Source organism: Glycine soja, chromosome 13 (assembly GCF_004193775.1).
Source record: "Glycine soja cultivar W05 chromosome 13, ASM419377v2, whole genome shotgun sequence".
NCBI classification, from domain to species: domain Eukaryota; kingdom Viridiplantae; phylum Streptophyta; class Magnoliopsida; order Fabales; family Fabaceae; genus Glycine; species Glycine soja.
Genome location: NC_041014.1, coordinates 23753731 through 23769269, shown reverse-complemented (window position 1 = coordinate 23769269; position 15539 = coordinate 23753731). Strand labels below are relative to the sequence as shown.

At 27.3% G+C, this 15539-nt stretch overlaps 1 protein-coding gene across 1 annotated transcript; it reads right to left on the bottom strand.

The window, feature by feature from the left end:
* Positions 1 to 7803: 7803 nt before the first annotated feature.
* LOC114381812 (protein CUP-SHAPED COTYLEDON 3-like) lies at positions 7804 to 12863 on the bottom strand. Its single transcript, XM_028341030.1, has 3 exons — positions 12375 to 12863; positions 9182 to 9447; positions 7804 to 8294 (listed from the first exon to the last, which is right to left on the bottom strand). The coding sequence occupies exons 1-3, from the start codon at positions 12541 to 12543 to the stop codon at positions 7854 to 7856; spliced, it is 876 nt and encodes a 291-aa protein (XP_028196831.1). The 5' UTR covers positions 12544 to 12863; the 3' UTR covers positions 7804 to 7853.
* Positions 12864 to 15539: the final 2676 nt, after the last annotated feature.

The window sequence follows — 15539 nt, the reverse complement described above, 5'->3', positions numbered from 1 at the left end:
ACCCTTCAACAATTTGGGTCATGATTTAACTTGTATAGGAGTCCTTTGACACGTAAAATCGTATGACCTTAATTACGAAGCAAATCACGATTTTAACAACAATGATTCTCATATTTTTAAAATGAGAATTGCTCTCATTTTGTATATAATCATATAAAGTGAGAGTGTGAAAGGTAATACGTGTTAATCATGACCATACAACTATATATAGATGATTAAAATTGTTTTAATTAGTTTTAATTTTAATCATTTATTTCAATTATGTGATGAAGATTCATTTTTCTTATGTACCGCTCACGCTTCGACTTGATATTATATATAAATATATGGAGAATATCAAGTGAAAAGATTTTTATAAGAGAGTCAGAAGAGTGAATTATGATCATTAGACCAAATCATGAAACGTTAAGATTAAAAGATAGAGGAATTCTAGAAAATTAAACACTCTCGGGTCAAACTCTTTTTAGCACTTTCTCTTATTGATTCAAATTTATTAAAATTTACAAAATCACAAGAGAAGTTTATTAAATAAGATACGAGACTTACAAAATTTTGTAATTTTCAATAAATTTTAAATAACAAAAAAGAATGTTAAAAAAGTATACTAAGGAGTGCTTTACCAACATTTCTCTTAAAAAGATAAAGTAATGTGACTTTTTTAATTGAATATGTGATCATTAAATAACTTTTAATTCTACCAATCTATTTTTTTTGGTCTTAATCCTTCGGTTTATAAGGGTAAATTGACACAGATTAATTTGGAGTTCAGCTGAAGATAAATAAAGTCTAACAAATAATTATTTACGTTAATGATCAAACTCGAATAGTATCCAAACAATTTAACCTTAATTTTAACATTTTAACGTTCAATTATTTGATTAATGTACCCAAATGATTTTACCAATCTATTTATAAATGTATGATTCACAATTACTCTTCTCATTTCCTCATATATATACAAATACTCCTCTCACTTGATATATCACACACATTTTAATATGTCCTCTCATCACTTAAAAAAAATAATAAGTTTATCTTTCAATCATAATTACTTATAAGATAGATCTAATTAGTAAATATTTATTTCTTTTGAGAAATATATCTGGTAGGAGGTATAAAGAAATAAATGTTGACCACATAATCAAATATAAATTATCAAGATTATTTTAATTAATATATTAATTTTTATAATTTATTTTGATTATATAGTTGAGACTCACTTTTGTTTGGCTTTCATCTTGTTTGATTATTAAAATTAAAATAATTTTGACCATCCATATATAATTTTTCTCATTTCTTGTTAGATATTTTTCACACACATGTATTGAAATATGTGTTCAAAATTGAAATTCTAAAAACAATAACGTAATGAACTTAATGTGCGTGTAAATATTATTATTGCATTTTATCTTTACGCTTCATCATTTAAACAAATGATAGATAGGAAAGATTCAGTAAGCAGAGTAAACAATGGAGAAGCTAGCTCGTTTTGTTAGGAGAAATGTTTCTTAGTAAATTATTCTTTAAAGTTTTATTTAGAAAAACTAATTTTGAAGTTACGGCATTTTTATTAGATAATAATATTAGAAAAGTGACTTTTTTTATCAAAAATATTAATTGGATACTTTAAATCAAGGTTGATTAATTTTAAATGTGTAGTAACTAAAATAGATTTTAATATCCATGTGTAATTTTTTTCTATTATAATTAGGTATTTCAATATATATATATATATATGTATATATATATATATATATATATATAATTATTTTTAAAGAAATTTATTTCATCATTTCAATATTGCTAATTTGTTTATTAATTTAACATTTGTTTTCTCATTTCATTAAACGACATGGTTTTTGTCGCCTATTGCTATACAACAAGCCGTGAATATAATGTAATACTTAATTAAACAACATTACAAATTAAACTATTGTTATTTAACTGTTCTTAAGAATGAAATGAGGCATTTTCTTTTATATACCATGAAAAAGGAGCTAAATTAGAAAAAATACAATCAAAAGTACAAAATTAATTCCCCATAAAGCAAAATATCTTTCCATTACTTTAACTCTAACTTGATTTTTTACAATTAAAATGATTTTGATTTAACAACCAATTATCTTAAATTTGACTAAAATATACATGATTCACTATATCAAACATAGACGTAATTTGTTAGTAATTAATGCATTATGTCCAATTTGTCATGAGTGCATGGCAATAGAGCTTGGAAATATAAGCTAAACAAGTAATACCTAACTTGTGTAATTACTAAGTGGTTCTAAAAAAAATACCTTTTCACGATGTTTGATGTACAATAGAAAGTCAACAATGATTATTATACTTGCAATTGATAAACTCTCCTTGATCAACATTTCTAGAAATTAAAATTAATCATTCTATTGAAAGATAACCATCTTGAAACCTTAGCTAGGCGCGGAACCAACGGGGTCAGTGATTGGACCTAATATACTATATTTCATGGATGGTTCTGATTCGGTAAAGAGAATATGTTTGAATTTTAACCTTTTAAACCGGTGGATTTCGAATTCTCAATATTTTTTTTTAAATAAAACATAAACGGCAATGATATAAGCAAATATTGACTAATAGATTATATATTTAAATGAACAAGATTTTATATATATATATATATATATATATATACATATGAATTTTTAAGTAATTATATAATCATTAAATAATTTTTAATTTTAACCATATATATATGATTATTTATATATGATTATATGACTGATGTTTAAAGTTCTAGTCAAAATTGTTAAACTCAAGATTCTACTTAAAATTGAAAGAGAAAAAAAAAACTTGTAACTTTAGGATCGTAACTCCGATAATGAAATTTTACATTCCTACATAAAATAATTAATTAATATATATATATATATATGAAAAAATATAAATAAAGAAAATAATCTCTAAATCACAACATTAAACATGCAAACTAAAATTAAAAATTCATAATCATAATAAATCATAAGTTGATGACACAATAGACTAATAAACAAAATTAAAAATAGGTTCAAAATAATTTTTGAAAAATTATGAAAATAAAATATGGATTAAAAAAATTCAATAGTTTTAGCCTTTATAAGAGAAGTCAAAGAATAAAATTAAGAGAGAGAAGGTTGCTAAATTATAGCCAAGTGGAAGAAGCAGGTGGTGACACCAACACAATACATTGCATGTGTGCATTCATTTTATTCTTCCTTATAAATTATTAGAAACGGAACTACACAATGAACATGCCCATGCTCTAAAATTCTCAAAATCCTAGTCCCTCACGACTCTTGTTTTCTTTGCACTGGTTTGCATCACCATGCCAGGTTTCACCCTAAACCCTTCAACTAACAGACCACATGCCATTGGGCAATTAATAGGCACAATCAGTGGTGCAATAACTGGCAATGGCAACAACCGCAAATCGAATGTTGGGTAATTTTGGTCATGCTCCACCAGGGATTGACGATTCTAAGATTGGACGTAGTAAATCAGGATCCTACCCTACAAAGATTCAGCTCGTCCAGGGATCCTTTGACATGTAAAGTTGTATGATCTTCCAAAGCAAATTGCATTTTTAACAAAACTGATTATCAGATACTTAAAATGAGATTTTTTTTCACTTGATTCATCTGCGCGCGTGTGTAGCATATCAAGTGAAAGGATATTTATTACGAGAAAGTGAGAAGAGAGTTATGATCATTGGATCAAGTAATGAAATATTAGGACTAAAAGATAAAGTCAGGTGTCATTTTTTAAGTGATCATACATTTATTAAATAATTTTGAATCCTACTCATTCGTTTATGATTGTATGATATCCAAATTTATCCTTAACTTCTGAAACAAACACTCCTTTTACTTTATATCACACACACAAATAATGAAATATTAAGGCTAAAAGATAAAATCATTTGATTTGTTTTAAATGATCATGTAATCATTTATGATAGTATGGTCCAAAATTACTCTATTCGTTCTCTTTTATTGTCACTCATATCTCCCCCTCTCACTTTTATTATTATACTCCTCTCCCTCTTTCACACACACACTTTTTTTGGGGGAGGGTTGTTAAAGGGAACATATCTAATGGAATATGAGAGAGAGAATTTTTTTCCACTTAATTTTGTATGTTTTAATCTTAATCATTCATGATAAGATGTATTGGTCGTTATTCATTCTTCTAACCTCCACATAAAAAGACCCTTTTTACTAGTTATAGTTATATAACTCTTCTCTCTCACACACATATAGAAAGAGAGGGAACATGTCTAATAAGAGGCATGAAGAATAAATCATAAACATATATATGATCAAAATTACATAACATAAATATATGGTAGATATTTGGTTTTCTCATGCTTTCATCTTTGATTTGATTTTTTTTTTATTTCTTATAAATGTCCTCCTTTGAATACAACTCTTTAAAGATATAGTTAGATATAAATGTTAAAATGTAGACGCTTCTCTTAGTGTGAATTTGAATTTTGATTCACCATGTTGTGAAAGATTAATCCTTTTTACTAGATCCAACTCTTGTTAGTATTTCTCACTCGATATATTTATTATATTTATAATTAAAACTAAAACATTCATTTTTTTAGATATAATAATTAAGATTAGTTATTTATTACAACTATTAGATATTAAGAAAATAAATGATAAAAATAAGAAATAACTCTAAAAGAGCTACTCTTGTTAGTGGATCCCTCTTCTCATATATATATATATATATATATATGATTATTTATTCAAGATTTATTTTTGTCACCTCTTATTAATAATGTACTTCACACACATGAATTGAAATATATGTTTTTAAATTTTATTGTTTAGAAGGAAATTCTATATATAAAAAACTAATGCAATGAACTTAATGTCTCTAAATATTGTTATTGTATTTTATCTTTACGCTTCATCATTTAAAGAATGATAAATAGGAGAGATTCAGTTAGCAAAACGAACAATGATGGAGAAGCCAGCTTGTTTTTTTTTTTTTAGAAAAAAAAATGTTGCTTAGTAAATTTTTCTTTTTAACTTTTATTTAGAGATAAAAATCATTCATTATTGATAGTATATAGAATTGTTATCTATCAAATACTAATTCTTGTATAAACCTAAGTAATTATTTGCAAGAGAATTAGTATGAGTAGGAGAATAATCAAGTTATTATAGTACCCGACCTCTTGGTTTACTCATTCAAAACACATATAGTGCGTGTTTGAACACACATTGTAAATGTGAATTTTCTCGTCTAAGTTGCTTGTTACAGCTTGTGGGCATTTTTGTATTGGCAACTATTTATAGCTTTGAGAACGGGTTTTCAAACACATTAATAATATAATTATATAAAAAATATTATCATATTTTATAATTAATATTTGACACTTATAAAATAATAATATAAATTATTTAAACGTGTTATTCTTTTGTAACTATAATGATTTAAACATGTTATTTTTTTATTTATGAGACCGAGTCTGGTTTTACTGGAACTAACAATTTGTTGATTTAAATGTTTTATATAATTTTTTTATAATAATAACATAATTTTTATATTTGCAAACCCTTTTTTTTATGAATTTTATTTTTATTTATTAACAATACAGCAGACACAAAATTATTCAATATATTGCATTTCCCTCGTCACCTCCAAGCAAAATTCAATGAATATATATATATATATATATATATATATATATATATATATATATATATATATATATATATATATATATATATATATATATATATATATATATATATATATATATATATATATATATATATATTTGCGGAGTTTTTTAATCCTTTTAAATTTTTCCGTCGATTTATATCCAATATGTATAAACTTCTGGGATATTTAGACGAGGATAATATATATTTAATTGTGTATAAAAAAATTATGTAAGGTTAAAACCTATATATATATATATATATATATATATATATATATATATATATGTATATTATTTATATTTAACCAATGATTTCAAATTTAAGTGTTAAATATACGGTTGTATTAAATAATTAAATTAAAAGAAAATTTTTATCACTCACAATATTCTACCAAAGTTGAGTAGGAGATAGTCTCTACCAAAACAAAAAAATCTATTTATATAATACAATTTACGCATCTTTGAAAGAAAATAATCTCGAAAGGTTAACTAGAACTATCCCTTGTTCAAAAATAAATAAATAAATTACATTAATCATTTGAGATTTTATAAAATTATACAAATTTTCTATTTTTTTATTATTTACAATTACCTTTTTTTAGTGGAGTACAATATAATATTTTTAAACAATTAAGAGAAGTTAATAGGGATGACAATGAGTAAGATCTTATAATACTCGTTCTCATATTCCTGTTAAAAATATTTTTTTTTACCCAGTCTTGTACCCTACTTATTTATGTATAAATTTAATAAATCAATAAAAATTTATTTAAAATAATTATTACAAATAAATTATAAATGAACTCTTAAATTTAAAAAATATAACACTAAAAAGCATCCACTTAATATTAAAAATAAACAAACATAATATTGATTCGTCCAAACTCAAATCATAAATAAATAACATTATAAAAATAATCATTCAATATAATGATTCTTAAAGTTTATTATTCTAATCACTTAAAAAAACTCTAATTAAACTTGAATATCATATGATGACTGTATTTTCTAAGACATGTCAAAAAAGAATATATTAAAACTAATTAACTTATAATTTTATATTATAAATTATAAAAAACACAAATGAATAGAATATTTGATCTCATCATCAAAATCAATTTTTCATATTTTTACAAACACTTGTCTCCTAACTCTATATTGCTTTGGTCCAGTAATATTAATAGAAACTAGAATAAGACTAAGGATTACACTATCAAAAACAATAATTAAAATTACTAATAGAATATTAATCCCAAATGAAGGGATTAATTTTAAGGGTTCACTCCACTAATCTATATCTTTGTTATTTGTTAGAGTATTAGTCACAAAATTAAAAAAAATGCATAATTATTTTTTCACAAAAATTAATATATATAATATATTATTTACTTATGTAACATATTATATGTATGAGACATGATGAGTACTATAGTATCTATATTCACACCTATATCTTGTATAAATTTGTTGATAAAAACTAGTCTATGTATCCAGTCTTATGTTAGTAATTACTGTCTCAATATGCGGGTAATATTTTCTTGTCTATGAATATTTTTGTGAGTACGTATAGGATCTAGATAAACTTTACTATATATATTTTAAACAATTAAAGGGTTAAAAAATATAAGACTAAATTAAAAAAGAAATAGTTTTTGTAATTTTACGAAATCTCAAGAGTATATAGTGTGATTTACTCTAATAAGTATGTATATATAAAAAATGACAATAACAATAATTTAGAAATAGAGGAATTAGTGACAAATAATTGACAATAATTATATATCATATATAAATTAACAAATGGTACATACATATTAAAGGATCACTATCTCCCTCTACAAATGCTAAATATACTGTATAACCTTCCCCCCACCCCAAAAAAATAATACTAAAACGAAAAATCCTAATTAACAACACTGAAAGCACTTGAACAGTAGACCCCAACCATGGGACAACCGATCCCAATCCAAGCACGTGACTTGCCCCCTAAAGCCAAACACCATCATCACATTACACATTAATAATTTCCCCTAACTTGCGATACATAAAGCATATATATATATATATATATATATATATATATATATATATATATATATATATATATATATATATATGTATATGTATATGTACATATTCCACTTTTTTTTTCTTTTCATAACAACACCACACTATTATTATTATCAACCTCGAATCTCATTCCATCCAAGTTTGATGCCCCGCCATCATGGAAGCTATTTTCTTCGAGGTCCATGTCCCATAAGAACCCATATCCATTATCATCACATTTGGGACTAATTTGAGTAACGGTGCTAGAGTTGTTGGTGTTTGTTTCCCTAGAGAACTGAAGGAGACTCATCAAGGAGTTGTTGTTTTGGCTTTGGTTTGGAATATGATGATGATGATGATGATGGGTTGCCATTGAGGAAGAGAATGGGGCAAGTAATTGGTTATACCCAATTGATGGTGTGGTGTTTTGGTTGGTTGGAGATGACGAAGCCAAAGTTAGGGATGGAACTGTGCTCTCGTACATGATGAGTTTGGCACTGTTGTCTGCTTTGCCTTTGTGAAACACTCTACACAAAACCCAGTCCTCCTGCAATCAACAACAAATTAAAGAATTAGACCTAATTATTACCGAAAATAATGTGAACCTAAAACACACGCCTAAAGAAGCTTTATCCTCACACCAAAATTACGCGGCAAAGACAACGAATATATTCTTCTCTATCCAATTCTATCCTCACATACACACACTCTTTCCCTCTTTCATATATATATATATATATATATATATATATATATATATATATATATATATATATATATATATATATAGATGCTGAGCCAATCACACCCCAGCTAGCTCCAACTTTCACACCTCATTAATTAGTACAATATATTTTAATAAGTCTTGAAATTTGTTAATTTAATTACCTACAGCTTGTTAAAGATAAAAACAGACAAATATAAACAAATAAATTAAATTTCTAAGATTGGTCTTTTTAAAAAAATAATTATCAAAGAATATTAGTTAATTCATCTAAGTATTTCAATATTTTGTGGTATAATTTACATATAATCATGTCCTCTTAAGTATGTTACTAGAGGTTTTATGTCTATATTAGTCTGTGTATATTATCAATAGTGAATAGTCAAAATCCATAAAAGATACTATATTAAATTTTGAGAAAAATTAGTTCTTTACTTTAGGTGGAGATATCCATTCACTCAAAATATCTAAGTGTTTCAGCTGATAAATGAAACTACAATCATAAGCTTTGTATTTCTTACGTGGGAAACTTGCACCTGCCCCACTATGCCCTAATCTCATTCACTCATTTTAATCAAAGACTGTTATTTTTAATTAATTAAGTGATCATTTACTATTGTAAATGCGTGTAAATTGAAAGATAATATTAATTAACATTCATTGCACGTTTGAAAATAGAGGCATATAATATAGGAGAGGTGAAAATCAACCTTAGGGGGCGTATGTGGCGTCTCCAAGCGAAACTCATGCATGATCCAACCCGTTTTGATACCATTTGGAGCCCTGTTCCTGTAGAACACCAATGTCTTCCTCATCCCTACAACCTCACGCGTGGCAGGGTCAAGCACCGTACGATCCTTCCCCGTTGCTTTCCAATAGCCAGATGTCGTCGCACGATTGGTCCGAAATCCAGTTGCATATTTACGGTCACGGAAGCTGAAGAAGTACCATTCGTTTGCATTAAGCTTAGCCACCTCTGTAGAGCACGTACGCATGCATGAACACATGATGGGTCAGTTTTTGGTAGCAAATGGACAAAGCATGACTAAGGTAGGTACAGATAATTAAGGATAAAAATATACATAGGTTGATGGATATATATATTATCATTATGTACATGTGTACAATTGTCTCCGAGAAATATAATTATGATGATGATATAATATAATTAGGTCTTGTGTGTAATCACCATCATATGTCAGCAAGCACATAAATGACATGCAATTTTCAATTTTCCAATTCAGTAAGATAAAGATGACCAAAACACGTACGGTGTTTGGTATAATATGCTTACCATGTATATGTAATTGCGTAACCTGTGTGGTTTGTCACTCTTCTCTTTAACCCCCTTTTATCCCTTTTTACCCCCCACATGAATTTGTGGACTAAGTGATTTACGAAAAAGAACAAGCACCATTCATTTATAATTAAAAGGTGGTCTTCTTTCCTTTAAATTTATTGAGTGAACATATATTATGTGTACTATTGATCATATGATACGAATTATTTTATTTTATAATTATATGTTTATATGCGTAAGAATCTTGACAAGATCAGACAAAGTCACTTGGATAGTAAATATAATCATGTCCAAGAAAAATGAAGTGAGAGGTATGGATTCAATGTTTACGAATATTCTTAAATCAGTTAGTTTGTCAATCTATACACTTAAAATGTTGCCTCACATAAAATAGTCAATCTATACACTTAAAATGTTTGCAATTTAACATTTTTTTTTGTCTCTGTTTAAAACATAATACCAATCTAATAAATAATTGATGTATGTTATTAATCAATAATTGAATTATTTTAACGAATATAAATATATATTTTCTTCAGTTTATTTGAAAAAAAAATCATCATTTATTTTTATTAACAACATTAGCGAGATTTTAGAAAATAAACACTTATTTCTCCCCAGAAAAGATATTCAAGTCAGAGATATGTATGCATTGTAAGTGCAAACTTAAAGTGACAATCATTCAATATATGCATGAATCAGGCCAATCCATGTAGAGGGCACCAATAGGCTAGTGTGTTTGTTTCTCAGTTGCATTGGTTGCAAAGAGATTTTTATGAGTAATAATTTTTCACTAATTCTCAGAAAACATGGCATTGGAACCCATGATCGGGTGAATGATCGAACAGAGAGCCAAACACAATATGCTGTTATAAATAAACAGAAGCCGCTCATCACAAACAAACAGATTTATCTCTCTCTTTTTCTTTAAGTGTTATTTTTCTATATATTAGAAAAGTAGTTAATTAAGGAAACATATAACATGAACAATATCGAAGCACAAAAATAACTAAATGAGTGTTACTAGTTATATTATTCATTTATAATCTAAATAGATATAAAAAATCCTAAATAAGGCCCCGACGGACTCATGATGAGCAAAAAGACAAAATGTTTGTATATGAACAAATACTGGTGTGGTGCATGTGCATTTGTGTATTTATAGACATACATGCATGAAGCGGCGAAAATTGTTTGGTGTCAAAACCGTTTTGATACTGGTGGTGCATGTATCTAACAATGCAATAGAGACGATATTTGCACATGAGAAGGACCCTCTCATATATAGATATAGCCCATGCATGTAAATCACATTTGTTTTGAAACCAAAAGCAGATTATTGCACGAGATAATCAAGGGGAAAAAAAATAGTATTGTATTACAATAGGACCTTATGACTCAAGATAGGTATATCCACTACCTCTTTTGTATAAAGTATAAAAAAAGGATAATATAAAAATTAATCCAGTGGAAGAAAGTACTGAGAAATGAAAAACTACAGTAATTATAGCCAGAATATAAATACTGTTTTTAATACAGTGGAAGAACTAATTAACCACAGAAATAGAATGCTTGGTGAAATTGTTTTGACTGAAGAAAGAAAATGTTAGGAAATGGCTAGTGAGGGAATAAATAGGATTAAAGAAAAAAGGAATATAGAATCTGCACAGCAGGTAGACAACAAAAGTCTTCGTTTCCATCTTTATGTAGATATATTTGCAATAAAAAAGTGAACGTGTTTGTGACGCGCTTACAGCAAAAAACAACTATATGTACAAACTTCAAAAGAACAAAAGCAATTATAAAGACTGATATGGTCATATGTATGTCAAAAAGAAGATGATTTCACACCCATCCCTTGGGTATATACAGTTAATATATTGTAGCTACCATAAGTGATGTAATAAGAAAAAAATAATAATATAAAGATGTAAAATAAATTTTAAAAATTATGAAAATCAAGATAATGAAATTTAATTCACAAATCAAGTTGTACTATATTATATATTCCTGTAAACAAAAGAAACGATTTATTCATATCAGATACTTTGATAAAAAAAATGATTTATTATTGGCAGGGACAAGTATTCATTATCAAGTTGTCCCTACCTTAATCATTGAAGAACTGAATAAACTATTACCCGCATAACATAAACTGTAATTAACACCCCCTCCCCTAATTCTTATCACTTCAATTTTGTTGTATTCTCAGCTTTGCCTCTTCTCGAGGCAAAGATCTGTGCTACTTTTCTGTAACTACATATACAAGACATGCTCCCTTCTAATTTATGGTAATTAATTTTTTGAATTATTTTGTGTATATTGTTTGAATCAGTAATGAAGCTATATAGTTGACACCACATGTTTATGAGCAAACAAGGATTAATTAGGCTATATAAGCCTCGTTTGTGAATGTGAGTAACCATTGTGATGATTCTACTAATACAATCACAAAACACACAGAAAAGATGAGAAAGAAATGGAAATTAATTAAGATATGGTAAACATAAATAGAAGAGGCCATGTAGAACAAAACAATGATTTCTAAATAACCATATATATTAACAAGATCAAGCAAGGATGATAAGTATATGTATATATACCAGGGAGTTGCCATGGCTCGCACGTGTGTAAATCAATTTCCATCAAGGTACCCTTCAGAACTTCCTCATTAGTGATCTTTTTATAAAGGTAATGAAGGACCAACTCCTCATCACTCGGGTAAAACCGAAACCCTGGGGGCAGTGAAGCACCAATGTCTCTAAGACCCATGAATTTGCCTATTTTGAAGGCAGAGGGAAAGGTTTGCAATAGCTAGAGATAGAAAGAGAGAGGGAAATCTAATTGAGATCTTTTTGAAATTTTAGATTTTAGATATGGACAGAGAGGTTTGTGGAGATATATATGGTAGAGGTGGATTTAGAAATGTAGAAAAATCAATAATATAATTGCAGCTTATATTGAGAGGTTACGGTTACTCTCTCTGCTGGATATTTGAAATATTAAGGTATTATGGCAGAAATGTCCGTATGGCGTGTGTATATATATATATATATATACACACACATATAGTTAGGATCATAAGAGACTTTGCCATATAAAATTTCTTTACTACAATATTAATTAAGGCAAGGACATGCTTGGGTAAGTGGTGAGAAATATAGTGAGAAGTTTCAAGAAATACCAAAGTTACAAGAAAGCATCTAATAACTAATAAGAGTGGAATGATTGATTTATTTTCTGCAACATATACTGGAAAAAGAAAAAGACCATATGTAAAATTATTGGAGAAACCCTCCAAAGTACCCCTTTTGTTTGTATTATTAACCTTTTTCTTTCTTCCATTATATATCTTCCGCAAGAAGAAAACGTGTTTTATGTACTTTTATGAAAAAAATCAATAGATTTATCTTCTTTTATATGTACTACTTTTTTTTAATTACCTTAAATTTTATCTTAAAATTTACATAGAGGCATATTTATATAGTATATACTTTCATATATTTATTTAATTACGAGAATCATTTTGGTTCTAAACCGTATTTTTGTAGCTATCCAATGACATGGCTATTCTGATAATCATTTTCGTCTACTTTTTCTTAATGACGTTCATTGATTAACTTTCGTTGCATCTCGTTAAAAAAGTTTCGGCCCGAAATGTCAAGCAACGAGACCTCATTGGTAATAAAGTCCAACACTTTTCCCGTTTTGTTTATTTTTAATAGGTTAACTAATGGTGTATCAAATTTTCTTTTATTATAGTGCATTGGACCAAGGAAATTACTTGTGGATCATTCCAAAATCACGTTTTTCGTTTTTTTCTTTCCAATACTTTTGCGGGTCACTCTTTTTGCATGTAGAATCTTTCTCCATGGCGCATTTAAAAAATTCTGCCATTTCACAAAGGACAAGTGTGGCTCTATCTAGCTATTTTAATTTGTTTTATTGGTAGGGTTGGCCAACACACACACAAAAAAAAAAAACTCCAACTCAGTTTCAATCACATATGATGAAGTGAGCAGCCATATATAGGCCCTATAATTAATATGTTCATGCTTCCAATTAATGAATGAAAGTATCAAATTAAGGTTCAATTGACAACACTTGAAGCATTTGATTAACCTCTTGAATAAAGATGAACATGGATAGCTCCGAGTAAAACACAACAAATAATTCATGCATAGATAGCTGGAATTAGAATTTAATGCTAATCATGAACTTGGAAGTCCCATATGTTCCATTTTGGATCACTACATAACAGTTTGGAACGATGTGCGTGCTGTGGGGGGCACCAGAATTTTCTTTGATCTGGGGTCAGCTGAGAACCTAATTATAAAGCCATCATCTATCCTAGTTTATCTGAATTTTAATTTCTAATACTCCCTCTCCCATAATAATCATTGTAATAAATATAATATTAATTATTTTTTCACTTATATATCTTATAATATTAATGATATTATAAAAACTAAAAATAAATTAATGATTATAAGATAAACTTTATAAAATTATTATTTTATTTTATTTTTTTAATATATATGTACAATAATTTAAAATGATAATTATAATAAAACAAATACAACACCTGACTTTTTTTTTGGGGGGGGAGTGATAGGGGATGCTATGCTAGCAGGAGCAATAATAATATAGATGCGGACAAAAATGGTATTTGTCACAGCATGTATCATCTAAATAAATTATGATAATGAAGGGAGTATATATGGCAGACGACGACTCAACTGGGGTCCCTGGCCCTCTTTTCTTCAACTATTTGATCATACATACATACAAATTACAATTATTAATAAAAAATTATACATATTTTAAAACTATAATCTGTTTTTAAGTTAATTTACTTTTGTACTTAATTATAAGGTCTGTAGCTAGGAAAATAATAGAGTTCTCACGGGCACTGTATTTATGAATGTGACAAAAGGAGAAAAAAACATAGTATGATCATATACGTATATATATTAGTATTAATTAAAAAAGACGGAGAATATAACAAGCATGATATACCAGGATTACTTGTAAAATTGGTCAGTTTTCAATATTTATATTCAGATGATATATATGAACCTTTTTCGCAATTGCAAGAAATGGGAACTGAGTGGTCCCAAAGGTGAAGTTTAGTGGGGACAATATTTAGACGGTTATTGAAAGGGAAACTAAGGCCATTAATCGTGCAATATATATATGATCCTGTCGGAGAAACATTGCATGTAATTTTTTTGTTCTGAAGGTAATTATGTTTGAGTTATTTAAAATTATTGTGGATAATAAAACTCTCTCTCATGTAATTTGGGATTAATCTCTGCATCAACAGTTAGGATTAAATATATTTTAATATTTATAAGGAAGGTAATTAATCAATCATAAACAAGGTAGAGAAAGTAACTATTACTTAATGAATACCTATATAGAAAATGTTAAATGGCTAATAGTACGTAACGGCAACACATTAATTTCTAAAGCAGTCAAGAATTGCCACTTAATTAGTAATAAATTTTCAAATAATAGACTATGGCTAGAAGTCTTACGCAAAGTGAAAACAGCATATAGATAGATGGATTGATAGATAAGTAAGTGTTTCGTTTGATTGTTTCGTATTTTTATTTTTACGGAAAATAAAAAATGACCAAAAAATGTATTTGATTAAATTTTTGAAAATATTTTTAGTAAAAATATTTTTTTAAACGAACCAAAAAATAGAAACAATAAAATCCTATTTTAAGTATTTTCAGAAATCTCATTTTAGAAGATACGAA